The following is a 27,160-nucleotide window of genomic DNA, read 5'->3' on the forward strand; positions in this document are numbered from 1 at the left end:
CATAAAATAATACTAATAACCCATGAAATTATATACATGAAAATAATAAACCTGGAGGCATGTGATTTAAATTTGTTAAGGTACTTTCACTATCTATTTTTAAATTTCCTCTAATGTTCGGATATTTTGACCAAGAGCCCGTGTTACTTTTATAAGCAAGGGCAACAATAAATATAAACACGTAAGGTGGGCAACGGAGGCAGCCCTCCACCCCACTTGCTTTGCACCACTAACTGGGGATTTCTGATTTGCAGCCCTTCCTCTAATAGGGGATTTCTGGAGGAAACAAGGAGTTTGCCTCCATAGGTCTCTAGGGTTTGAGGATAGGAGCCAACTTTCTTTTGCCTCCTCACCGCACCCCTCTCCAGCCCTTCCGTTCTGGGCTGGGCAGGGAAGGTGGGGGCAGGCAGGCCAGACAGCGCCAGGAGCTGAGCTGCCCATGCATTATGGAAGACGCGGGCGCCTGGCTCGCTCCCTAGCCCTTAAATGACAGCAAATGAGGTAAAGCCAGGAGGGTGGGGACGGGAAGTGGGTGGGAGGGGGGCAGAAGGAAGCCGTCTCCAGGGCCCAGAGCGAGCGTCGGGAGCCAGCCAGTGAGCGGAGACTGGGAGAGGGAGGAGCACATCTTGATGCAGAGATGCTGCAGTGGCTCCGGCGCGCGCACACACACACACACACACACACATACACGCGCGCGCGCCCTCACCCGCCACCGCCACTGCCGCCGCTGCCGCTCCAGGACAGCAGGGATCAGCTGAGGCTGAGGCGAGCCGGGAGGAGGGGAGGGCGGCCCAGGGGGGCTATGAGCAGCGTCCACCTACCCCAGCCAACACCCTTCTTTCAGCCCAGGTAGGTGCCAACCGCTTTTGTCTCCTCCAGTCCTGGGGCTTCCCAGGGCGCTGCTGTGGGCAGGGGCTCCGCGTTCAGTTTCCTGGCAACTTGGGAGGGGGCAGGGACGGGGCAGGAACCCCAGCTGGCTGACAGGGGCCAGTCTGACTTCTCACCCCAGCCCCACAGGGGCCACCAGGACTGGAGATGCCCTCCGCCCTACGTGGGTGGCATCCTTCAGGGCCCTAGCAGGCCAAGCCTGGCCCGGAACCTGGACCCCAGCAGTGTGTCCAGGAATTCAAGCCACAGGCTGGTAGCAACAACTGCCTCTGGAGAGGGCAGAGGCTATGGGCCTGCACCACACCCCTGGTCCAGGGCTTGACCATCCATGAGGCCAAGTCCCAGACCCTGACCTGCGCCCAGATATCCCTAGATGGAATTGAGCCTGACTGCCCAGACTTGAGGTCCCCCTGGGTCTGCCTGTGCAGGGTGACCTCTTTGCAAAGTCTTGCTTCTGTTCGGCAGAGGGGAAGGCTGTGGGAGACAAGGAGAGACTGGAGCACAAGTTTGGGCAAAGCCCTGTCCTGGAGCAGGGACATAGGGAGGAGAAACTGAGGCAAGTCACATCCCTTCCCACCTCCCCAACCTTATCTTCTCCTCGGATCCCTCCCCCTCATCCTCACCGGTGGGAAGAAAGGATTTGCAGAAGTTTGGCTTTCCAGTGGGGAAAGGGGCTAGGCTAGAAGGGGGAGGGGTACCGTTTAGGGGGTCTAGAAAGAGAGGGCAATCCTGTCCAGCACTGTAGGGCTTACATAATAGCCAGTGGTGGGGGAAGCAGCCCCAGCCAGTGTCCAGAGATGAATCCCATCACCTTCTCCAGGAGGGATTCCCAGGTCTGGGAGGCAAGGAGGGGGGTGAGCTAAGACAGTGCCTGTGGAAGGAGAGTCCTGACCCTACACAGGGACAAAGCCAGGGACCCTTCAGCCACGGAGCACTGGGGGCTGAGCCTGTATCCCAGGAGGAAAAGTTGTCAGTCAAGGTTGTTTGGAGGTTTGGGAATCTAGACAGACCAGGGTGGAGTGAGCTGTGAGTGAGTACCCATGGCCCCTGCCCTGGAGAAGGGCAGGATTTTTAGCCCCCAGGTTTCCTGCCCTTAACTTCCCCCACTTCATGTCCAGCCTGCAACTGGTCAGACTCTTATCACCCTTTCCTTTCAGCCTGACTCCCCAAGGCCCCAAACTCCCTTCCCAGTCCAGCTGGCATCCTTTCTCTTCTGCTCAAAGGGAAGCAGTAGGAGGAAGAGCCCAAATAACACAGGAGGCCAGTGATCTGACATCATTCTGGGCAGCAGTCTCAGGCTCCTCTCCCAACCTCCTGCCTAGAGAGCCCCTACCTCCACTTAGCCTCTGAGTCCCCGCCTCCCAGTTGCACTCAGAGGGAACCAGACGGAGCCACCGGAGATCAAGGGCAGCAAAGGGTGGGCCACCTGTGGGAGAGGCTGGAGGTGGAGCAGGGAGATGGTGCCCTGACTCCTGTCCTCGGGGGGAGGGAGTTCTTCCCTTAGACACAACAGCATCCATGCCCTTCCCCAGGGTGCCCCACAGTTAACCCCTTCTAGCCAGGCTGCAGGACCACTCAAGGAAGGCTTTGACCACAAGGTCAAAGTTCTTCCTAATTTCCCATGAAATCTATCGGGAGTTGCCAGCCGGCAAGAGGGAGGTGGGAGGTGAGACAGACAGGGAGGGGCCGCAGAGCCCATGGCATCAAAGTCACCCAAGATCCACCTGTCCTTCTGGGGCTCACCATGAGCAGTGAGGGAAGCAGGGGTACACTGCCCTAGGAAAGGTGTCCCCTGCTCTCTCTCTCTCTCTTATTCCCCGCGCGTCTTCTATGCCCCACCCGGCCAAGCTCTCTTCTCACATTCCCTTCCTGGTCGAATGCACTCCTCCACCTACCCCGCACCGTTCCCCCTGCCAGATTTCACTCCTTATGCAACTCCATTCCAGCACCTTCTCTGCCAGCAGTGGTTCAAATAGAGACACGTGTGGGATGGGCCTCTGAAGAACTGTGCTCAACGGGATGGTTGCACACATTGTCTCTGACCAACTGACCACACTTGCTCCTCAGGAGTAAGTACAAAGAAGGAGGTGCCCCCAAGGTATCCTCTCTGACTTTAAAGCCATCAGGGAAGCAATACCTTTGGGGTGGTTTGGAGAATGCACTGTGCCCCACCTCCCAGAAACATCCTCAGCCAAAGGTTTGTGAGAAAGCTTATCTACACACATTTATGCCTGAGATTGGAACCACAGGGCTGAGGATTGATACACAGGGAAAGAACTAGAGCAAAAGATGTGCCAGTGAAGCAGGAGGGGTTGAAGCTAGACTGCAGGAGACACTTCCTCACCAGGAAGACGTGCCATGAGGAAGCAGGGCAACCTCCTTTCCAATGACTCTGTGAGGGTGTGGAGAGCTGGGGTCTGTCCAAGCTTAGAGACAGTCCTGCCTAGAAGTAGAGGCTGGGCTAGGTGACCTGTTAATTTCTCCCAGCCTCAGGTTATCCTCTTGCAAATGGTACCGGGGGAGGTGACTCAGGAATCCATAAGAAGACAGGCATCCTTTTCTGTCCCTCCTGCATGCTGGCCACCTCTCAACCTTCCAGACCTCCCTAATCTAGACCAAACCCCCCAGGACTTTGCTAACTTGGAACATTCACGGGAGTTTCCATGGACCCTGTGCCCCAATGGTAACTGTCCTGGAGTAAAGAAGAACTTCCATGGGTTTAATGAGTTCTCTTGATACAAAATGAGCCCATGTTTCCTTGTTTACCCAGAGAGGATGCAAACAAAAGCAAAAGTGTGTGACATTCTCACCCAGAACTGAACACACTCCATCCCAGAACACGTGCAAACCCAAGTGCACCTCAGCATCTTTATCTGATGAGCCCCACCCCACACTTGGGGCACCCATCCAGATGAAACCTGCTGGGTTTCCTCCAGCCCAGCCCACATCCTCTAAATGTCCACCGACCTCATAGACCAAAAGGCTCCCCGACACTGGCTCTGGCTGAAGGGTGGCCTTCCTGCGGTGCAACCCAACAGGTGCAGTTAATCTGGGCCCTAGAGTGGAAACCAGCCTGAGGGGAGGAGCAAGTTCAAACCCACCTCAACCAGGCTTGGTTCTGAACCAGCCTGTCCAGGAATTAGAGGGAGTCACCTCTCAGCAGAGATGAGGGGACGTGCAAAATTGCTCCACTAATTTTGTCCGGATTTGGATCTTCTGAACCAATTTGAAACAATCGCTCCTACGCCTGATGTCTCAAAAGGGCCCCCCTCCCAAAGCCCTCACTCGTTCTGCCCCCAGACCCCACACGGAGTAGGCAGGCAAGTAGGAAAACCTCAAGTCTGGGCGCTACTTGCCCACCCCCAGGTCCTCCCAGGAGAATGCAGGGCTCTCCCCTTCTGCCCACTCCCCACTTTGAGGGGTCTCTTCAGTGGAGAGGGTGGGGACAGAAGGGCCAAAGACTCCCGGCTGCAGATCAAGGGCCGGACTTCCCCGGCCCCGTGCCGAAAGCTCAGGCAAACCCATGAGTCTGGGAGTCACAGCTCTCCCCAGAGGGCACGGCAGTGCCAAGGCTGGGGCCTCAGGGAACCAGCTGCGAATACAAAGAGCCTGCAGAGAACACCGAGGGGTGGGAAGAGAGGGAGCACACAGAGCAGGCTGGGGAGGGACCCCGCTGCAAGGCTGCCCTGTCACCAAGCAGTCCCTGTCCCCCAGTGGGGACTGAGAAGGTCCCTATCCTACCCAAATATGCCCGAAGGACCTCCTCCAGCTCAGGGCACCAGCCCCGCCCGCACCGAGGCCTCTCAACTGCAGTCCTCTTCCTGCCAGCTCCTGCCACCAGGCACGCGGGCCCACCATCCTCCCAGGGGGTGTGGGCATGGCTCTGACCTTCCCGGAAGACAGTGGTCCCGTCCCAGGTGGCAATTCCTTTTGTAGGTAGAGTCCCCCTCCCATCGTACACCCCACAGGCAGGAGGTGCGTTGGCTGAGGTTGTGCACCTGTTTGGGGGGCCCGCGTGGGTGTCCGAGCCAGGTGCTCTCCTGCACATGTGGTGTCTGGACGTGTCTCTGTGTGTCCTTGTGCTTTGTCTGGAACGGCATGCCCGCCGGTGCTGGCCCAGGCCCGCCACGCCTATGGGATACAGCCCAGGGAGTCTGTGGGAGACTCTCAGCGTTCTCGACACATGTGAGCCTGGCCTGAATGTTGGGACTGTGTGGAAGTGAGCCCGACCCACAGCCGGGCACAGTGTCAGTCGACACACTTGTGTGTCCACGTCCCTCGGTGTGCTGGGGTCCGTGCTCGAGGCCCATGAGGGTTCTCAGTGATGAGCTCTGATCTTTCCCAAGCGCTTACTATGGGCTAGGAATTGTGCTGACCTCACAGGGGTCCCGGGAGGTGGGTACTACCCCTCTCATCCCCATTTTGCAGATGGAGACTGAGGCTCAGAGAGGTTAAGTAATGAATGTAATAACTGGGGTTACGCTGGTTAGTTATACTAAGGTTACACTGGCTAGTAAGTGTCAGGCCTGTCAACGCAAGAGCCCACCCCACTAAGCCAGTGTGCTGTGCTGCTAGGTGGAGCACGGTGCGGACACGAGGGGCTCCTATAATATCTGTCAGCTTACAACAAGTCACTTAGTCTCTGCCCTCAAATGGGCTCCAAACTCCTTCTTTTCCTACCATCACCCATCCCAAAGCTGCTCAAATCTCCATTGTCCAGGGGGAAGGAGAGACAGGCTTGGGGCCAGGAGCTCAGTACCCCAAGGGAAAGCACTTGGGTGGAGTGTCTTTCATTTTCCGACTGCCTCTGTGCAAGGGTCCTCAGCCAGCAAACCCTGGAGTCCAGCTCACAGCCTTCCATCCCCAGCTGTCCTCCGGGCCCCTTTGTCTCCTGGGCCCAGCAATTCGGCCAGCTCCCCCTGGTCTCCCGGAACCCCAAGCAGCCTATGAGCCCCCCACGTTCTCCCAGGACCGGCCCCGAATGGTGACAGCCTGTGTCCGCCTGTGCCAGCCTGTGCCTGCACCCCTGCACCAGGGCAGCTGGCCGGGGCCAGGCCTGGCTGGCTCAGGGTCCACAGGGCCAGCTCTAGGCCTGGCATAGCTCCATGCCAGCCTTGCTCTTGACAGAAAGGCCTCCTCCATCCTGGGTATTCTAGAATGTGTCACAGGGCAGATGGTATGGGGAGACGACTGGCCCATGCAGCTTGTGAGCACATCCCCTGCTGCACTCAGCTGGGCAGGGAGCTCAGCAAAGGCAGTGTTTTTATTCCTGCCTCCCCAGCACTTAGCACAATGCCTGGCACGTAGTGTTAAATACGCAGTGGGAATGGACGCAGGGCAAGGCTGCATGCCAACTGCCTCGTGTCAGGGAGGAAATAAGCTCCAACCTTTGACCCAAGCTCTGGGGGGTGGGGATGTGCGTTCACACAAGGCCTTAGCACAGAGTGGGCTTGGCTCAATGTACATCTGATTGGGTTGATCAGTCTCTAATGCTCCCCGAGGGCAACCCTAGGTGCTTCCTGGTACCAGCCCCTCCCTGACCCATGTCTCCTCTGAGGCTGCAGGTCTCAGGCCCCAGGGGGTGCCCAGGGCCCTTGAGCCCAGAAGTGACTGATAAAAGTCCGGATTAAACCGAACTTTAGGATGAACAGAGGGATTGTATTATCCATGATGTATGGTAATTACTTATGGTAAGAGAGAGAACAGATAATTCTGACCACTGTTGGGTGGAGGTGAATGATCCAGGGTGCAGGGCTCCTGGTAGATCACCGGGAAACAAGGCAGGGCTGGGACACAAGACACAGACACACAGACACACACACACACACACACAGAGGCATATATTCAATACACAAAGACCAGATATACTCATACACAGACACATGCACATACACAGAGACACAAGACCAGACCACACATGTACACAGGGACATAGAGACAGAACACACAGATACGCACAAACATCACATACCTGCATACACACGCACACACGCACACCCACCCCACTCTCTCCAGCACTGCTGGTGGGCAACAGCAGACGGGCAGCAGCAGACTCGTCCCTGGAGTCTCCAGCCCCGGCCACAGGTCCCTGCCCGTCTGTTTCCGTTTTGCTCGGACACACTCAGGATAAGTGCCTGTCTCCCCGAGCCCACACCCTACCCCCTTGCTGAGCTCTCAAGACTGGCAGGCAGACAAAGGGCAGGAAGCAAACGATGACTGAGCACCTTCTCTGTGCCCGACTCCAGACGGGGCACACCTGTGCCAAAGGGGCGTTTTCAAACTCTCCGGAGCTGCAGAAACCTTTGTGTAAAGGGCACCTCGGAGGGAAGTCCAGCAGATAAAGCAAGTATAAGTGGAGTTGCTCTGGCTGAAGTGGGGAGGGGGCCTGGTGCCCCATCTTCTCTCCACACCCCTATCCCCACCGCTACCCGAAGGCAAGTCCAAACAGCCCCAAGACTGCCTCTGCAGGGCACTCTGTACCTCATTCAACACTCAGAACAGCTCTGCAAAGGAAGTGTTACGATCTCCACTTGAGATCGCAGATGAGAAAACTGAGGTCCACCATGGGAGATAACTCGTCCAAGCTCCCAACACTGTTAGGAGATGAAGCCAAGGTCACCAACTCCTGTCCATCGATTCCAAAGCCTGTTGTGGTTCCCAGGGCCCCAGTGGCTCCCTATCATGAGGACAGCTTCCTGCATTTGTATACCATCCAGGGTCCTGCTTCTAGCTTCTTCCATGGCTAAGCACCCTGCTGACCCCAGTAACCTGAGAGCATGTGTGAGAGTGTATGTGTGTATGAGAGAGAGGGAGGGAGTGTGTGAGTGAGAGACAATGTGTGTGAGAGGGAGTATGAGGGGTATGTGTGTGTGTGTGTGTGTGCCCTGGGGTTGCCCTTGGGCAGCACTGAAGACTGGTCAGCCCACTGTGTAAGTGTGAGTGTGAGCATGTGACGTGGAGGCACACAATCACAGCTGTTCTCAAGCAGTTAAGTACAACACACAAATGATACCTATTCTGCGCTGAGGGTGCTGGCGGCGTGTTGGATGGGCTGGAAGTGCTGAACCTCTGGGTTCAAGCCTGGAACTGAAAGTGGCAAGGATAGAGAGGGACAGGTGGAGAGGTGGCATCTGGCCCCCTTCCTGACACAGGGAGGTGGGTATGAGTCTGGAGTTGGGGCGGGGGAGGGAGTGCCATCTGTTTAAACACCACTCCCGCCACTCGCGTCGGAACACCAAGCTTCTCAGCCTATATCCTCCCTGACGGGCCCTGGGCCCACTTCTCCCCTCTCTTCCCCCCACCCCCAGCCTGCTCCTTCGGTGCCAGCTGTGGCTGTTGGGAAGGCAGGAACGGGGTGGTGGTGATCAATATTGAGGTTTAAGGGCATTTGGGAGCCCTCTGTTTCCTGGGGAATAGAGCCCGCGGTGAGGCCGGGAGATCCTGAGCTTGCACCGGTCTTCGGACTCTGCACTGGCCCTAGAGGCAGACTCAGGTCATCGGCAGCCTGCCATCTCCACCTCCCCACTCCCACCCAGGGGCAGCGTTCCCAGGCCCTCGGCCACCCTGCACTCTCTGGGAGCATCACAGTCTCAGAGCTGGAAGAGACGCTAGAGAGCACCCATTTTACAGATGAGGACGCTGAGGCACAGAGATGGCATGGGTCTTGAAGCCAATTAGTGGAAGAGCCCCCAGCCGGGCTCTCTCCCTCAACCTTAGATCCCCTCCTTCTGCTCTTAGTTTTCTGCAAAGCAGGTAGCAGGGCAGAGAAGCAGAATATGCAGCAGGGTGATCTGGCTCCCAGTAGCCTGGGAGCCCAGTGACCCAGACTCAGTCTGATAACCAAGAAGCAGGCCCCGGAGATTCCACACTCCCCCCACCCCAAACTGGGCAAGACAGCCTGGAGATGGGGAGTAGGTGGAAGGCTGGACCTGCTCTCCCCCCAGGATGAGGCCCCCCTCTCTCAGACTGATGGAGGGGGGCTCTGATTTGCTCTCGGTGCCCCCCAGGGAGCAGGTTCTTCAGGGCTCCAGGACTTAACCAAATCCTGCTCATCTCGGCAAGAGGGAGGCTCCTCTAGGAGCTGCGTTAACTCTTTCGGCCCAGAAGGCCTGTCCAGGCCCACTAGCCCATCTGGTTGGGAAACCTTACTAAGGGGGCCAAGGTTATGGCTCCATCATGTACAGTACCTAAGTGCCTTACCTGGGGTCCAGGTGAGAGGGTGTGGACGAATCAATGAAACTCCTCCTCACTGGTAGAAAAACAGGCTGGTTCCCAGACTTGCTGCAGCTCCCAGAGGGGCTTATTACCCCCCACCCAGGCAGATGTGTGCGGGGCAGGGGAAAGCAGGCCCAATTCCTAGAAGATGTTACTAGTTCCCCAAACCCAGGCACGGGCCCTGCTCTCTTCTGGCCCTGCACTGAGAGCTATTACCGGGTGAGCAGGCGGTGGCTTCTTGCCTCCCAATTAGTCACTGCTTTCACTCCCTGAGCAACACCCTGCTGGCTGCACGGGAGGTGGGGTGAGGGTACAGGGCAGAGCCAGACTCCCAGGGGGTCAGCAGGAGGCACTCAGCCCTGGGAAGAGCTCCTTGGTAATGGCCAAGCCCCTTCCCCTGGGGCCCTGGGGAGGGTGAGAGCAGTTCCAGCCTCTCCCCAGGCTGAGGCAAAAGCATCGCCGACCCAGATGTACCTGGAGCGGGAGGGGCGCTCCTCATCTCAGAGTCCTCCCCCGTCTTTCTGCCTCCCTAGGTCCTTCTCAGCCTCCAGCCAGACTCTCCCTGTTCAGGACTCCTCCGCTCCCCACTTCTGCCTGGAATGCTCACCATGGGGACACCTACCAGGAGGAAATCACACTTGCTAATGCTGGCCGCTGTGGCCCTTGTCTCCACTCCAGGTAAGAGGGCTTGTCTGGACTGTGAAGCCTAGCAGGCATGATCATAGCGTTATATCACTGCTATTATGTTAGTGATGACTGCAGAAATAACTGACTGCACTGCTGTGGCACTTCAGTTTGAGGCCATTTCCTTATAAAATTTTCCTGTTTGTGGATTTTACTTTCCCTTTGAGATTAGGAGGAGAGGGAATGAGTCTTTGTCGTATTGTAGATGAAAAAAGCATGATCCAGAGAGGGTGAGGGACTTGCCCTGGGTCACACAGCGAGACTATGGCACAACCAGATCTCCATGACATCAGCCCAGAGTTGCAGCCTCTTAAGGCTGCAAGATTCAATTTAAAATTAGTTGCTTAGTTGTACTAGCCACATTTCAAGGCCTCATAGCCGTATTGGATAGCACCGTTTATAGAACATTTCCATCATCATGGAACGTTCTATTGGACAGTACTGCTCTAGGGTCCCCTGACCACACAACTCTGGGAGGGTTCCTCAGGACAACAGTGGAGCCTGGCAAATGGACCAGATGTGGAACGGGATCTGGGAAGAGATGAGGCAGAGCAGGGCGTGGCCCAGAGAAAAAGGAAGAGGGACCCAAGCAAAAGTTCTCATGCCAGGGGTGCTTCAAGTGGGGAGAGGGGAGGAAGGCGGCTGGCAGAAGGAAAAGGAGGGCACGGAAAACCGAGCAGTGCAGGACAAGAGGCCTGGGCTGGCTGGATTCTGGAGAGTGGGCTAGGGAGGCGGTATGGGAGCCCCAGCCTGTCTGAGCTGGGGGATCTTTCCAACAGCCTGCTGCTGCTCGGAGGGGCCTGCTGGAACCGCTGCTTGGCTTCTCTGCCCTGACCCCCAGCCCAGATCAATAGATGTTTCTTTTTTTCTTAAAGATCTCCATGGCAGAAAGCGTACCCATCCTCTGGTGTCCTTCTGGAGTTCTAGCTATACCTCAGGCTCCACCCCCACCCCCCACCCCACAGCCCCTGCAAGGTTGCAACCAGCACATTTTAAATTCTTCATCTCACCAGGGAAGGACTCCACTGGCATAGTTTCAGATGTTCTCATTATGTCCTGACCGCCTCCCAACCCAGCATCCAAGTCAGTGAGGCTGCTGGGAAATAGGGGAGCTTCCCAGGCCCCCAGCTCCAGGCCTAGCTCCCAGTGCCAGGGCCCCCCAGGTCTGGAGGAGCTGCTGGGGTGGGGAGCCCAGGCTGCAAGGGGCAGGAGACACCCACCCCAGAGAGAGTGGCGGACGTACCCGGGCTCCTCCGCGTTCCCCACCCTCGGGGTCAGTCAGTGCTGGGACCCCATCATCTGAGGTAAGCAGTATGTGCAGCCTCTGCGGTCCATAGACCCAGAGAGGCAGGAAGGCCAAGGGAGACGGGACCTGGTCTGCCACCTCCAGCAACCGCAGAGGCAGGACTGGAACATCCCATGGCTGTTCCCACCCCCTAGGAAGGGGCCTCAGCTCTTGGCTGTCTTTGCGCACCTACCCTGGGGATGCAGCTTTGGATTCCTGCACCCCAGTGCAAAGAAGGGCAGCATGGCTTCCCCTCCACGGTCTCAGCTCCCTAATCTCCTTCTTCCACGAGATCCTGATACCTGTATTTGAGGGAGCAGAGTTGACAGGATAGGGAATCAGGAGAGAATCAGAGAGGATGCCAAACAAGGACAGCACAGAGTGGGTGGCTTTCCCTGGGAGTGTGTGTGTGTGTGTGTGTGTGTGAGTGAGAGAGAGAGAGAGAGAGAGAGAGAGAGAGAGAGAGAGTGTGCATGTGTGGGTAGATGTGTGTGTAGTTTCAGAGGGAGGTGTGGGGTGAGTGAGGGTGTGTCTGTGGATGTTTGGGAGGGTGGAGATGTGAGTGCGTTATTACTGCATGGAGGGCATGCTACATTTGGTGGGGGATGATGAATGTGTATAGAAGGCCTTACACACAGTGCATGGCTCTCAACTCTATCTGCTCTTCAGAATGCCCGTGAGGCCCTTTTGAAATCTAGATTCCTGGGCCTCACTCCTAGAGATTCTGATTCAGTACCTCCAGGATGGAACAGCATCTCTGATGGTCCTGATGGGAAACTGAAGTCAAGAATTCTGAGCCCTGTGGTTAAGGACGCTGGCTACTGGGGGAGGCTGGCCAGGGTCCACACCCCTAGATCTGCTCCTTCTCTGTGTGACTTGGGGCAAGTTATTTAACCTTCTAAGTCTCAGTTTTCACATTAGCCTAACGAGAAAATGACACTGCCTACCTTGTAAAGAGGTTATGAGAAAGAAATGTGGAGCATGGTATTTGGTAAAGAAATTAGCCCTCAATAAATAGCATCTATTTTGTTATTATGAATGCCTAGACGTAGATATAAATAAGTATATGTGGACATTTGTAGCCATATGTGCATGGGAACGGATGTGTGTATAAATGTGTATATCTGACTACTGGAGTAGCTTAGAGAGTCATGTATGTATATATGTGTGATGTCTGTGTGCATATAAGGAAGTGTGTATACGTGAGAGGTGGAAAGCCTGTGTCTGTGGATATTGGGTGAGGGTGTGTATATGGCTGAATGCCGGAGAGAAAGCTTTTTCTGGAAGCTTAAAATATCAGTGTGCCCCAGGCCCACTCAGCCACCATCCGCCCCCCTCCCCCCACCACCATCCAGACAGAGTTACTAGAAGCTGCTATTATGCAAGGTTGTTCCCAGCAGCCTGGCTGCCTCCGCTACCCCTCCTTTCCCTCCCCTCCCGGCAGTCCCAGCTGGGGCAGGGGTCCCTACGCTCCACCACCATCATTAATTTAGGATTAAGCTGGGCTCTCCAGCCGAGATGATGCGCCGCCATCTCCAAGGCCTGGGGCAGCAATGAGGGAAAGTGATGGGTGGTGGGGAGGGCGGATGGGGGATGCCATTTCAGGGAGCCCTGCCTCCTTCCTCATTCTGAGAGCTGCTTAACAGCTGCCATCACTCCCAGGGGTCCAAGGCTGGGCCTCAGCTGTGGCATGGGGCCCACCCCCACCCCTGGACTAGGGCTGACAGCTGGATGCACCAGGAGAGCAGGCACTAATTGGTTAATGGGGATCCCCCCACGACCCACCAAGGAGGGCCTGAAATCAGCTTCATGGAGGGTTAAGAGCCAATTAGGGGTGGCCTGGCTCCTGCCTGACACCACAAAGGCAAGGAATGACTGGCCACACCAGTCAGCAAACAGAGGCAGATGTGAAACACTGCCCTCTGCCTCTTAGACACTGCCCCGGTGACATGGAGAGCAAGTCATCTGCCCCGGGAGGGGGCCAGGCAGGAAAATGCCATTTGTATGTGGGATACCCATCTGCCCAGCAAATTCAGGAACCCGAGGTCTAGAGCTGCAAGTGCCACAGGCTTGCCCTGTGACTGTAGGCAAGTCGCTCCCTTTTCTGGGCCTCTCTTTCTTGAAATGTCACAATGGAATTTTATAAAATGCCCCAAAGCAACCTGTACGTCGTCCACCCACCACTGAGCCTTCCTCTTCCCCTGACCCCCACCCGGCCCTCTCACTTGGGTCCAGGAGACAGTGGCTGAGTACACACCCTGTGTCAGGCTGAACCCTGCTACAGACCCTGGGAGGGGGGTTCATCTTCTTTCCATTTCACAGGTGAAGACGCTGAGGCTTAGAAGGGTCATGTAACAGCTAATAGAGGCCCAGAGCCAGAGCACGTTCTCTCAGGATGCCCTCCCCAGAAGGAACACTAGGCTCCAAGGCCACACCTCCTCTCTCCCCCTTTTTAGCCAGTGGCTTCCATGCATCTCTCAAGGCCCATCTCACACCCTGCAGGTCGGCTCTTCCATGAGTCCCCTGACTGCTTCCACTCCGAGGGTCCCTGCTCTTGAACCTAAACCACTATTACGGCTCTCACCTACTGTCAGTTTTCTGCCTTCCTCCCTGGATCGCAAGCTCCTTGAGGAAGAGGGACTGTGTCTTACTCATTTTGCTACACGGTGCCTCGCCCAGCAGATACTCAGTATCTGAGTATAGGAGGGGTGACTGACTGAACTAATTGACTAGGTGGGGTCTGCCCAACCTATTGAAATTCAAATTTTAATTAATTATAATTAAATAAAATTTAAAATCTGATTCCTCAGCTGCACTAGCCATATTTCAGGGACACAATGGCTAGTGGCAAATGGCTACCGTACTGGACAGGGCAGAGAATGGAACCTTTCCATCACCACCAAAAGTTGTATTGGACAGCGCTGCCCTGGAGGCCAGGCTCCAGCTGGCCCCTAGGCCCTGAGACCTCTGGTGGTGTCCCCCATCTGCAGCTTGGAGCTCAGCCTGGGGGTCCCCGGCCACCTTTGGGCCTGTCTTTGAAGACCAGCCCCTCGGTCTGCTATTCCCAGAGGAGTCCACCGAGGAGAAGGTGACACTGGCATGCCGTGCCCGGGCCAGCCCTCCGGCCACCTACAGGTGAGACCCTCGCAGTGGTGCTGGGAGGCCCTGGGCAGTGGGCAATTTTTCGTCACATCTGCCCCTCTCCGCCCCCACTGCAGGTGGAAGATGAATGGCACCGAGATGAAGCTGGAGCCAGGCTCCCGCCACCAGCTGGTCGGGGGCAACCTGGTCATCATGAACCCCACCAAAGCCCAGGACACCGGCGTCTACCAGTGCCTGGCCTCCAACCCAGTGGGCACCGTCGTCAGCAGGGAGGCTGTCCTCCGCTTTGGCTGTGAGCCCCCACGGGGTGCCGGGACGCTTTGGGGTAGAGAAGACAGGGCTGGAAAGTGTCCAGAAGGGCGGGTGACTATTTCCGCATGGAGCCTGAGCTGGGGAGGGAGGGTCCCCCAGGCTCGGAGGACAGCGCCTGAGCACACAGTCTCCACCTCCAGTCCTGCAGGAATTCTCCAAGGAGGAGCGAGACCCAGTGAAAACCCACGAAGGTTGGGGTGTGATGTTGCCCTGTAACCCGCCCGCCCACTACCCAGGTGAGTCAGGCCCCTGGGCCATGTTAGACAGAGGGCACAGGAGGGGCTTCTGGCCACTCAGCAGAAGAGGGAGGGAATAAGAGGTGGTGAGTGACCCTTGGAAGCACTGATCCCGGGGTGCCCAACTCTAAATGATTCTGTGCCCCACCCCCCATCAGACTGGGAGGTCCCCAAGGGCAGGGGCTGTTTCCCCAGCAGACAGCACTCCCTGAGGGCAGAGATAAAGTCGCATCTTCCCTCTAGGTCTCCCCTCAGCCCCAGTTCAGAGCACAGGGGCTCTCAGGACAGGGTCTACGGATCCCCAGCAGCGCGTTGAGGTCCTACCCAGAGTTGCTCCATTAGCCCAGCACCCCCGGTTTCCTCAAACTCCCCATTCCTAGGCTTGTCCTACCGCTGGCTCCTCAACGAGTTCCCCAACTTCATCCCTACGGATGGGCGTCACTTCGTGTCCCAGACCACAGGGAACCTGTACATTGCCCGGACCAATGCCTCAGACTTGGGCAACTACTCCTGCCTGGCCACAAGCCACATGGATTTCTCCACCAAGAGCGTCTTCAGCAAGTTTGCTCAGCTCAACCTGGCTGCGGAAGGTCAGGGTCAGCGGGCAAGGCGAGGAGGAGGGAGCTGAAGGGGTCAAGGGGCGTTGGGAAAGGGGGTCTTCCCTTTGAAGTTGTGAAGAGCAGCTCAAAGGGCACAGGGTCTGGGCCTGGACCCCAGGGTCTTCCTGCTACATGGCCTCAGACCCTTGCTGCATGCCCCCAAGGGGAAAGGGAGTCAAGAAAGTGTGGGCTCTGAGTTGTGCTGAGATCCTAAGCACAGGAGCACCTGATCTGGATCTGATGTGTGAACCCTCTCTCCCCAGACACCAGGCTCTTTGCCCCCAGCATCAAGGCCCGGTTCCCAGCAGAGACCTACGCGCTGGTGGGGCAGCAGGTCACCCTGGAGTGCTTCGCCTTCGGGAAGTGAGTGGTGGGGGAGGGAGGGGACAGGCCAGGGCACAGCCTCTCAGAGCCCCTCAGGGAGAGGGCAGGCAGGGCCGGCTCTCAGTCATCTTGGTGCCTTCGCAGGGTCTAGCAGAGTGCCGGACCCACAGTGGGTAGCAACCGCCACTCACTGAGCACTAACCCTCTGGGTGAGGCATCTTCCCAGCAACGTGCATGATAGGCTCAGGCAGCTTACACAATACCCCAGGCTGGGGGCAGGTAGCATGGTGCGTGGACCCCAACCCAGCCTGCCTCGTTCAACTACTAGCTCTGTCACTTGCTGGCTGGGAGACCTTGGGTAAACCACTTAACCTCTCAGTGCCTCAGTTTCCCTATTTGTACATGGTGATAATAATAGTACCTACCTCATGGGGTTGTTATGAGGATTGAATGAACTAATATATGTACAGTGCTTAGAATAGCATCTGGTATTTAGTAAGTATTCTATGGATGCTAACAGTTATCTCTTAAAATAGAAAATGTATAATAGAACTCTTACTCTCTCAGAAAAAGGACTCACTGGAACAGGGCTAAGCAAATAGCAGGTACTCAATAAATGTTTGTAGAATGAATGAAAGAATGTGATTTGTGCATTGGTCCCCTCCTCCCTCACATATCTCCTGTGGTTACCCAAGATGCCCCCCTGCTTTGTGGAAAGTTATTGGACTTCCAGAAAATCCATATTTAAAATACATGAAGGGTAATGCGTTACCTTGTGAGACTCACTGATACCACAGTCCATTTTAGTACACAGATTACTAACAACTTAATCCCCTTTGAAAAGTAGAGGCAAGGCCCTGTTGGGGAGAGGAGGAAGGGGACCCATAAAGAACCAGGTTGCAGGCCACTGCTGAGGAGGGCAGGCCCAGAAGAGGCCTGGGCAGGGTGGGGGCAGGCAGGGAGGGCAAGTCAGCTTCAGGGAACAGACCACCTATGCTCTGAGCCTCCCTGGGAGAGGCCCCTCCTCCTTTCCTGGCCGCTCTCCCTCTGTCTCTTCCCGGCCCTTCTCCCCGTCGTCCCCACCTGCCCAGCATCTCAGGGGGGCCTGGGTTGGGGGAGGAGTTGCAGGCACAAGGGAGTCTGCCTAGCTCAGCCCACCTCCTCTGGCTTTGTCTCCCCTGCCAGCCCCGTCCCCAGGATCAAGTGGCGCAAAGTGGATGGCTCCTTGTCCCCACAGTGGGCCACAGCCGAGCCCACCCTGCAGATCCCCAGCGTAGGCTTCGAGGACGAAGGCACCTACGAGTGTGAGGCGGAGAACTCCAAGGGCCGCGACACCGTCCAGGGCCGCATCATCGTGCAGGGTACAGAGCCCGACACCCTCGCCGCCTGCCTTCCCCTGTCCTTGTGGAAGCCGAGCCAAAAGTCAGGGAGATTAGGCAGCCCCTTGCTGAAACTTTCCTGCCCACGGGGTGCACTGGGTATGGGACCAGATGAGGTTGGTGCTGTGGTCAGCTCAGAGCTTCAGTCAAGGTTGCAGAAAGCACATGGAAAGCATTAGAATGACTTAAGTCGCTAAAACAGTTACTGGCACAGGCACGTAGTGCCAGTTGTCTTGAACCTGCTTCTCCCCACCCCGCCATCCTGGAATGCGGCTGGCGCCCTCTGCTGCCTGGCGCAGGAGCTGCAGCCCTGCAAATCCAGTCCAGTTAGTTCGCGGAGCTCCTCCCAGCTCCTCCTCAGCCCCTCCCCAGCCTTGCTCTCCCTTGCTCCCCGCAGCTCAGCCCGAGTGGCTCAAGGTGATCTCAGACATGGAGGCTGACATCGGTTCCAACCTGCACTGGGAATGCGCAGCCGCCGGCAAGCCCCGGCCCACAGTGCGCTGGCTTCGGGACGGGGATCCTCTGGCCTCCCAGGTAGAAGACCTGGGGCTTCCTTCCACACGCCCAGCACACCGTCCTCTGCTCACCTGGTTCCCTCACCCTCCAGATCTCTTCCCCTTCCGCACACTGGCAACCCTTCTGGGCCAATTAGGGTGCCACAGGGTAGTTCTAGGTGCTTCTCTCCATCCCAGAGTCACATGGCCTCAGGCTGGTCAACTGGATAGAGTCTGGAGGGTCCAGGGACCTGAGTTCAGGCCCAACTCAGCCACAAAAGCACTATGTGGTCCTGAGTGTGTCACTTGCCCCTCTGGCTTCCGTGTGCGGACGTGCGGGGAGGCCAGGGGAATCTGTGCGTCCTGGGATTCCAGGTGGCCCTGGATAGGACTGGGCATACAGCCGCCCCCTCCAGGCAGCCCGGTCTCCACTGCATCCACCCATTAAGCCCCCACCCAGTGGTCCTGATCTTCTGCGCAGGCCCGGGTAGAAGTGCTGGCCGGAGACTTGCGATTCTCCAAGCTGAGCCTGGAGGACTCAGGCATGTACCAGTGTGTGGCGGAGAACAAGCACGGCACCATCTACGCCAGTGCCGAGCTGGCCGTGCAAGGTAAGGGGCCCAGGGAGAGAGGACGTCCCCGGGGACACCCAGGTGGGGGGCGTTAGGGCTCGTGAGTTGCAGCATTTCTAAACGCACACATTCACCTGGCAGTTTTCCTTAGTTTTCCAACAGCTTCTGAGTAGAACTCAGGGATTTAAGACAGGAGATGAGACACTAGGTGGAGCTCCCCGAGGACAGGGTCTCTGGCTTGACCCGCGTCTGACGTGGACAAAGTAAATGTCTGCCGCCATGAAAAAAAGGTGGCAAAAGTCACTGAAAACCAAATCAGCTAGATTTGGGTTTAAAGCAGCCCCTTTGCCTGTGTGACCTTCAGCAAGTTATTAATCTCTTTGTGTTTCAGTTTCTTGAATAATAAAATGTAGGCAATAATAGCCCAGCCCTCATACAGCTGCTGTGGGGATTAAAGGAGATGATAGAGCTAAAGCATAAAGGACCTGCCCATCACATAACAGGTGCCCAGTAAATGTCAGCTAGTCCAGTATCCTTAGATGTGTGACTTAAGCTTGTAGTCTGTTTCCTCATCTGTAAAATGGACAGAACGGTACCTACCTCATCCAATTGTAGCGAGGCTTAACTAAGACTCATTCATTCATTCAACCAATATTTCTTCAACACCTCCTAAGAAGTGAACACGAAAAATAAGGTCTCTGCCTTCAAGTATCTTACAATCCAGTGGAGAGAGGGGGGCAAATAAACACAAAATCAAACAATTAAATAAGATAATTTCAGACAGCCATGAAAAATACAGTAAAGAAAATCCCTCGGAGTGCTGTGGGTATGGTGGGCCAGTTAGAGGGGATGGTCAGGGAAGACCTCTCTGAAGAAGCTGCACTTGGGATGTGAACCAACCACGTGAAGATCTGGGGGCTTTCCAAGCGAAATGTATAGTAAGTGCAAAGGTCCTGAGGCAGGAAAAATCATGTCATCTTCACGGAACCAAAAAAAGAAGAGGAAAAAAATGGCCCAGGTGACAGAGCACAATAAGTGAGGGAAGGAATGGAGCAAGATGTGATCAGAGAGGTAGGGACTCCTTTGTGAGCCCTTGGGAGGCGTTGGACTTCATTCTGAATGTCTGTTTTGTGTTTGTAAAATGATATTCCTGGCAGCTGGGTGGAGAAGAGATTGTAGAAAGAAAATGCAAAATCAGGAAGGCCAACCAGCGGAGATCTGGTGGCAGTGGGGGTGATGAGAAGGGGCTGGATCCTGGCTATTTTGGAAGTGGTGCTGCTAGGGGTCACTCGTGGATTGGCCATAGAGGGAACATAAAATGTTTAACATGTAGCCAGGTGACATCTGACTCCAGGGCAACGAGTGCTGGTTTGATTCCCTGAGTGACTGTGGGGCGCTCCCCCTTCCTTCCAGCACTTGCCCCCGACTTTAGGCTGAATCCTGTAAGGCGTCTGATCCCCGCAGCCCGAGGGGGAGAGATCGTTATCCCCTGTCAGCCCAGGGCAGCTCCGAAGGCTGTGGTGCTCTGGAGCAAAGGCACTGAGATTTTGGCCAACAGCAGCAGGTACAAGCCCCACCCCACCTGAGAAATTCCTGCTCACCCTCCTCTCCTTGGAGGTGAGTCCCCTTCCCATGACTATAATGTGTCACTGGGTTGGCCAGATCTGCTCTGTCCTTGCTGCAGAGTGACTGTAACTCTGGATGGCACCTTGATCATAAGAAACATCAGTCGGTCAGATGAAGGCAAATATACCTGCTTTGCTGAGAATTTCATGGGCAAAGCCAACAGCACGGGCATCCTCTCTGTGCGAGGTAAGGACCATGGTTTGGCTGAGGTTGGTGACTCAGCCACCACGGGGTGCCGTCCCTCCTCGCCATTGGGCTCTTGTGTTCCCATGTTCCTCCTAGTTTGTTTTTTTTTGGCGGTACGCGGGCCTCTCACCGTTGTGGCCTCTCCCGTTGCGGAGTACAGGGTCCGGACGCGCAGGCTCAGCGGCCATGGCTCACGGGCCCAGCCACTCCGCGGCATGTGGGATCTTCCCGGACTGGGGCACGAACCCGTGTCCCCTGCATTGGCAGGCGGACTCTCAACCACTGTGCCACCAGGGAAGCCCCTAGTTTGGTTTTGAGGCTACCTCAGGATTCGGTTTCTCTTGGGACTGCCCCCAAACACCACCATCCAGGATATGCTCCTGCCTCCCTCCCACGCACTCGTGGGGCTGCTGGGAGGTCAGGATGCTGTTGGCCACGCTGCCTGTTCTCTTTCCTGGGGCTCAAGACAGAGCCTCTCACCCTGCTCTGCCGCCCCTGCCTGGGCCTACTTCCTCCCCTTCCACTCAGGGGCCCTTTGTCTTGGCAGATGCAACCAAGATCACTCTAGCCCCCTCGAGTGCCGACATCAACTTGGGAGATAACCTGACCCTGCAGTGCCACGCCTCCCACGACCCCACCATGGACCTCACCTTCATCTGGACCCTGGATGACTTCCCCATCGATTTCGACAAGCCTGGGGGTCACTACCGAAGGGCCAGTGTGGTAAGGCCTGAGGTCAGAGAACCCAGGGCTCCTCCCTCCTTCTGGGCAGACAGGGGACCCACGAGAGCCATCAACACCCCCAAAGCTTTTCCCCCTTCCCCCAGGAATGCCATGAGGGCAAGCTCATCCCTGGGTTCATAAGCACCCTCCCTTTGACGGGCAGTTCCCCGGATTCCACCCGACGTCTATGCATTTAGAAGAGGGTTATGGGTTCATACACCCTCCCTTTGACGGGCAGTTCCCCGGATTCCACCCGACGTCTATGCATTTAGAAGAGGGTTAGGGTCAAACCTGGAATTCCAGACACCGAGCAAGACTCACTCCCCTACTCTTGTTATCCTGCCCCCCAGCGCAGATGATATCATTAACTTGAACCATCACTGACTGTCTTCTGTAAAAAAAATGTCGTTTAATCCCCAGTGGTACCAAGTAGAGATTAGCTGATCCCTCCCATGGAACAGAGAGGAAGAGTGAGGTGCAAGGGGTCTAGGGAAGTAACAGAGCAGGGGGCTCTGAGCCCTGCCTCCTGTCCCCTGACTCATGCACTAGCCAGGGCTGCTTCCTCTGACCCGCCCCGCTTCCTGTCCCCCGTGTGCAGAAGGAGACGGTTGGGGATCTGACCATCCTGAACGCCCAGCTGCGCCACGGTGGGAAGTACACATGCATGGCCCAGACGGTGGTGGACAGTGCATCTAAGGAGGCCACAGTCCTGGTCCGAGGTGATGGGTTTCCCACCCCACCCCCACCATGACACCCTCAGAGGCCAGCTGGGCTATTCTGACCTTCGCTCCCTAACTAACTCCCACCTCTCCCTGAAAGCCGTGGGAAGGGCTCCTAACAAGTCTGTTGAGCTGAACTCATCCCGTGGTTCTTCGCGGGTCCTAAATGAATAAAATATTCTTCCTCCAAAGCTAAAATTGTAAAAAATCCACTCCTAACACATCCCAAGACTGGAGAACTTGCTGAGGCCAGAAGTTTCAAAGCCTTATGCTGGGAAATCTATACACATCTCTGTGTGAGAGCCTCTGTGACCCCTCCAGCCTTGGACACGTCCTCCTCAGAACACCCCATCCGCCACTCACTACTGCCCCCATTCCTTGCCCTCCCAACCTGGTGTGTGTTTCCTGCGCCCTCTGCTGCTCCCTCTTGGTACTGCACCAGCCCAAGGGAGCCTGAAGGAGGTTGGCTCAAATTTGTTGCTCTGACCTCTTGGTGCAGGTCCGCCAGGTCCCCCAGGAGGCGTGGTTGTGAGAGACATCGGTGACACAACTGTCCAGCTCAGCTGGAGCCGTGGCTTTGACAACCACAGCCCCATTGCCAAGTACACCCTGCAAGCTCGTACTCTACCTGCAGGGAAGTGGAAGCAGGTTCGGACCAGTAAGTGTGAGGCCCCACCCAGGTCAGTACTGATTAGGCCTGGCTGTAGGGGGGGTGAGGGGAGGTGCTGGGGGTCAGAGGCCAAGGCTGAGCCTGGAGCTTCGAAGAGGGACAAGTGTAGACCCCCTGCCTGCAGGGCGCTCCCAGGCCATTAGGGAAGATGGTCACACAGGCGGCAGAAGAATGGGGAGAGAGTTGGAGGGGGAGGCACTCAGTCTGCACCCTTGAAGCACTGGCAGGACTATTAATGGGGCAATGAAAACATTCGTGGGGGTGTGGGGTGCACACAACATCTTACAAAGGCTCCAAGACAGGGAGGTCTACGAGTTTCCCAATCGTTCCTGAAAAAGGTATTGAACTCTTAAATATAGCGGGTACCACCGTGAGAGCTGGGTATAAAAAAGTGATTCATACCCAGTCCCTGCCCTTTCCATCTAGATCAGTAAATGAAGTGCAGAACACTGACTCCCTGGTGCCTTGCAGATCCCACCAACATCGAGGGTAACGCCGAGACCGCCCAGGTGCTGGGCCTCACGCCCTGGATGGATTATGAGTTCCGGGTCTTAGCCAGCAACATCCTGGGCACTGGGGAGCCCAGTGGGCCCTCCAGCAACATCCGGACCAAGGAAGCAGGTCAGAGCCCTGGGTGAGAATTAATGTCAGGGCACAGACCCTAGCCCTCCTTAAAGGGAGCCCCAAGCAAGCAGCAATTACATGGAGTTCCAATCCTGCTCACCAGGCTTCGGACTCTAACAAAACAGATGAGAAAGGAACACAAGTCAGAGCGAGGCCGCAGCACTGCACAACGTACTGTGCCTTGGGCCACAGCCTGTCAGGGCTGGAAGCCATCCAGTCCAAACCACTCATTTAAAAAATAGGCCAACCTTACAACTGCATGTGAATCTACAATTGTCTCAAAGTAAAGAGTTTTTTTTTTTTTTTTAATGGAAAACCCATTCCATGTGAAGGAAGGGTCACACTGGCAGAGCCTGGACTTGAACCCAGGACCATGGGGTGATGGGCAGATATCCTCCCTGGAAGTGCACGAGCTGCAGGAATCAGTTAATGAGGAAGGTGTGTGTGTGTGTGTGTGTGTGTGTGTGTGTGTGTGTGTGTGTGTTGTGCAGGGCACTAAGTAAGCAGCTGGTGCTCTAAGTCCTTCTTTAGATGGTTTCTTTGGGAGCAGGAAGAATGGACGATCTGCCCACAACCCTCCCTGAAAGGCAGGTAGGTGTCAGAACCTGAGTGGGGAAGGAAGGGAAGAGGTGAAGGTGAAGGCCCAGAATGAGAGCCCTGGGATCCTGAGACCAGCAGCATGGAATCAGGACCTGCCTCCCCTCCACACCCACCCAGGCCTGCCCCACTGGATGTGTAATGAGGGTCTGCCTTTTTGTCCATAAACATGGTTTCCTGTGTGCCCCATGCTGACTCTCCAGGCTCTTTCTGGAACCATTCAATATTTTTAACTGGTACCTCTCCTGAGTAAAGAATTCCAGAAGGAGCACTTTCTTTGATTGAACTTCTTGGACAGTCAAAGGGTGAGGAGTGGTCTCCTTCGCTGTAGTATCCAGGGGTTGAGCACAAAGACAGCTATGATGCAGAAGAAAGATGATGAGATTTCAAATCAGAAGAGCTGAGTTCAAATTCAAACTGTGACATTTATTAGCTGTGTGGCTTTAGGCAAGTCACTTAACTGCCCTGGGCCTCAATCTTTCCACTCTGAAAAGGGTAATACTAATGCCCACCTCACAGGATCAAATGGGTAATGTGTTTAAGTGCCCTCTGCAAATGAGAAGGCCCTAAAGTATCATCAGAACCAAGTGATAAGTCTCCAGTTGCTGGATCATCTACAGAAATATTTTAACCCTCAGCCGAGTTACCCCCTGCCAAGCTTCACGATCTAATTAAATACATTCTTGTTTTAACATCAGCCTTTTGAATACTAGAGACAATTAGGAAATTAAGTCTGCCATGAAAATAAAAAAATAAAATAATAAAACCTGTAACCCAAAAGAAATGTTTTTTGGATTAACTGCAGTTCTGAATTATTTATTCCCCTTAATTTAAAGCAAATTAGAGTTGGTCTCTGCTACTTAGTTTAAACAAGAGGGATCAAGATAATGATCATTTATGGAGTGTATACTATATGTATATGCTAGCCACTGTCTTGCTTAATTTTATTCTTCTTACAGCCTTTGAGAGAAACATTATTATCCTTATCTTACGGAGAGGGGAATCAGAGGCTCAGAGAGGTTAAGTAACTCGTCCAGAGAATCTCAGCTAGTAAGTGGCAGAGGTGGAATCTGATCTCAGGTCTGCTTGACTCCAAAGCCCACGTCCAGAGGGACTCTTGAAAGACAAAACCACGTCCCATTGGAATAGTTTCAGAAGGATAGGTGTTAACTCTTCTCTAAATGTTTGGTAGAACTCACCTGTGAAGCCATCTGGTCCTGGATTTTTGTTTTTTGGGAGTTTTTAAATTACTGATTCAATTTCAGTACCGGTAATTGATCTGTTCATAGTTTCTATCTCTCCCTGGTTCCGGTTCAGTCTTGGGAGATTGTACTTTTCTAAGAATTTGTCCGTCTCTTCTAGGTTGTCCATTTTATTGGCTTATAGCCAGGGCCCATTGGAAGGGTGTCCTTGTCCTAGGATGCTTTTTGGTCTCAGACTCAGAGCTTTTGTTCCCTCACTGCCCATTAACTGTCTGTGTCCCTTGGCCCTGACAGCCCCCTCGGTGGCACCCTCAGGTCTCAGAGGAGGTGGTGGAGCCCCTGGAGAGCTCATTGTCAACTGGACGGTAAGCTGCAAGGACAGAGGCAGGACTATGCCTCCAGTTCTCTGGGGGGACAAGCTCTACCCCACCCTCACTCCCACCCGCACCTGGTGGGACTCGTCTCAGGAGTTGAGCGGCATGCAGAGAGGACCCAGACAGAGCCACTGCACGGTCCTGACTCCAGAGCAGACAAGGTCCCTCCCCTCCCCTTGTACCCACTGCAGGATGGAACCACCGCAGTCCTGGGGCCACCCCTCTTGGTGAAGGCTGGGTGGGGCTGGAGGACGGGCAGGGAAACGCAGCCGCGGCCCCTGGCCCATGCCACGCTCTTGCCCCTCAGCCCATGTCCCGGGAGTACCAGAACGGAGACGGCTTCGGCTACCTGCTGTCCTTCCGCAGGCAGGGCAGCACTCGCTGGCAGACCGCGCGGGTGCCCGGCGCCGATGCCCAGTACTTCGTCTACAGCAACGAGAGTGTCCGGCCTTACACCCCCTTTGAGGTCAAGATCCGTAGCTACAACCATCGCGGGGATGGGCCTGAGAGCCTCACCGCGATTGTGTACACGGCTGAGGAAGGTGGGCCACCCTGGGGCCCATGCGGCATCCCCACCCCAGCAGCTTGTCCACGGGGTGTAGGGTGGGGGAGCGCTCCTCACACCGCTGCTAGGTTCCGCAGGTGGGGTGGAGAGGACACCTGGCTTCTACGCCACTGGCTTCCTTCCTAGCCCTCGCTACCTCATCTCCCCTCAGGCCTAGAGGAGGGAGGCTCTCTGGAAAGAGAAGTGGGCCCCGGGGGATGCTCTGCACCCTGGGCTCTGTAAAATCCTAAGAGAGGGCAGTCCCAGTTGGCAGCTGCTCTGTAGGGCACAGGGAGTGCCTGGGAATCCAAACCCATTCTGTGTCGGTCCCCAGAGCCCAGGGTGGCCCCTACCAAGGTCTGGGCCAAAGGGGTCTCATCCTCAGAGATGAACGTGACCTGGGAACCGGTGCAGCAGGACATGAATGGTATCCTCCTGGGGTACGAGGTGAGCACTGACCTGGGCTGGGAGAGGAAGGGGTCGGGGGGTCAAGGCGCAGGGGCACCTCATGGCTTGCTAGTCCTCCTCCTGGAATCACTCATTCACTAACCAGGCACACAGCACGCAGTCTATGCAGCACCACGGACGCAACCTCAGCTAAGCCCCTCTAGCTGATGCCTGTGGACAGCCTTGAAGTTACTGCTTGGCTCGAGCCAGCACTGGACGCTGTGGGAGCCCAGGGGAGGAGGAGCGGGTTCTGGAAGGGGCATAGCCTGCCCGTTTCATGCCAGAGCCCAGTTAGCCTGGCATCCTCAGGGCTGCAGAGAACAGCATGGCCTCCTCTATGTACCAGCCGCTCATCCTGTCCCTGAGGAACTCTGGGCCCGGCAGTTTCTGACCCAGGACTTGGGCCCACTGGTGACTCCACACTGGGGTACATGCGGGGGTGGATGGAGAGTGAGAGAAAGCGAGAGGAAGGGAAAGAAGGGCAAGCAGGAAATGTCATTGTCTAAGGGAGAATCATCATACTAGTGATGTCAATTCCATTCAGGAGAGTCAGCTCTGGGCTTTAGCACAATGGGTTAGGCGATCCCCCACTGAGGAGATAGCTGCAAACTCTGCCATTGATTTGTAAGAATATCTAGAAGGCCTTGGTGTTACGAGGTCTATGACAATGGGTTTGCATTTACTCAGCAGCCCTCATAAGCTTGCTGGAGTGAGGGCTGGGGGACTACTTTGCAAGTACAATATGCGTTTCATAGCCTTTAACAGAGTCCCCACGGGATTCCTTGAATTAATTAAATGGGGTTGGTTTCAGCAAGCCATCGCTAGGTTGAGTCAGTGCCCACACCCCCGCTCCCTCGTTCAGCCCACGTTATTAAGCTCTCTCGTTGGACTGGGCACTCTGCTGGGCACCAAGAAGGGAGCAGCAACTTACACCAACTTGTCCCTGCTCCCTTGGAGCTCATGATCTAGTGTCTAGGTTCTGAGACCTGAGACTGAGTTACAAGCACCAGCAAGGAGCAGGATGCAGGTGTCCAGAGCCAGGGTCAGGGTAGCCCCGAGGTCCTGGGTTTGACTGCTGACCCTAGGGTACCCCTGCCCCCTTCAGATCCGCTACTGGAAAGCCGGGGACAAAGAAGCAGCTGCTGACCGAGTGAGGACAGCAGGGTTAGACACCAGTGCCCTAGTCACCGGCCTACACTACAACACCAAGTACCACGTGACTGTGCGGGCCTACAACCGGGCCGGCACTGGGCCTGCCAGCCCTTCCGCCAATGCCACGACCGTGAAGCCCCGTGAGTCCGTCAGCCTGGGTGGGGGTTGAGGGGTGTATTTTGGAGGCGGTGCCTCTAGGATCACTCT

General features: G+C 55.7%; 1 protein-coding gene across 1 annotated transcript in view; it reads left to right on the forward strand.

Moving 5' to 3' along the window:
- Window positions 1–9,706: 9,706 nt before the first annotated feature.
- The window catches only part of CNTN2 (contactin 2), a 19,723-nt gene continuing 2,269 nt past the window's right edge, over window positions 9,707–27,160 (forward strand). Inside the window, exons 1-19 of the mRNA XM_007470675.1 lie at window positions 9,707–9,780; window positions 14,062–14,206; window positions 14,290–14,465; window positions 14,626–14,721; window positions 15,102–15,311; window positions 15,584–15,683; window positions 16,830–17,005; window positions 17,421–17,557; window positions 17,999–18,128; window positions 19,503–19,653; window positions 19,774–19,901; window positions 20,449–20,624; window positions 21,223–21,343; window positions 21,843–22,001; window positions 22,485–22,634; window positions 24,731–24,801; window positions 25,118–25,352; window positions 25,689–25,801; window positions 26,907–27,093. Of these exons, the coding sequence (XP_007470737.1) occupies window positions 9,711–9,780; window positions 14,062–14,206; window positions 14,290–14,465; window positions 14,626–14,721; window positions 15,102–15,311; window positions 15,584–15,683; window positions 16,830–17,005; window positions 17,421–17,557; window positions 17,999–18,128; window positions 19,503–19,653; window positions 19,774–19,901; window positions 20,449–20,624; window positions 21,223–21,343; window positions 21,843–22,001; window positions 22,485–22,634; window positions 24,731–24,801; window positions 25,118–25,352; window positions 25,689–25,801; window positions 26,907–27,093 (2,731 nt within the window). The 5' untranslated portion in view covers window positions 9,707–9,710. The remainder of the gene's footprint in view (window positions 9,781–14,061; window positions 14,207–14,289; window positions 14,466–14,625; window positions 14,722–15,101; window positions 15,312–15,583; window positions 15,684–16,829; window positions 17,006–17,420; window positions 17,558–17,998; window positions 18,129–19,502; window positions 19,654–19,773; window positions 19,902–20,448; window positions 20,625–21,222; window positions 21,344–21,842; window positions 22,002–22,484; window positions 22,635–24,730; window positions 24,802–25,117; window positions 25,353–25,688; window positions 25,802–26,906; window positions 27,094–27,160) is intronic.

Source organism: Lipotes vexillifer, unplaced genomic scaffold, assembly GCF_000442215.2.
Source record: "Lipotes vexillifer unplaced genomic scaffold, Lipotes_vexillifer_v1.1 scaffold1122, whole genome shotgun sequence".
NCBI classification, from domain to species: domain Eukaryota; kingdom Metazoa; phylum Chordata; class Mammalia; order Artiodactyla; family Lipotidae; genus Lipotes; species Lipotes vexillifer.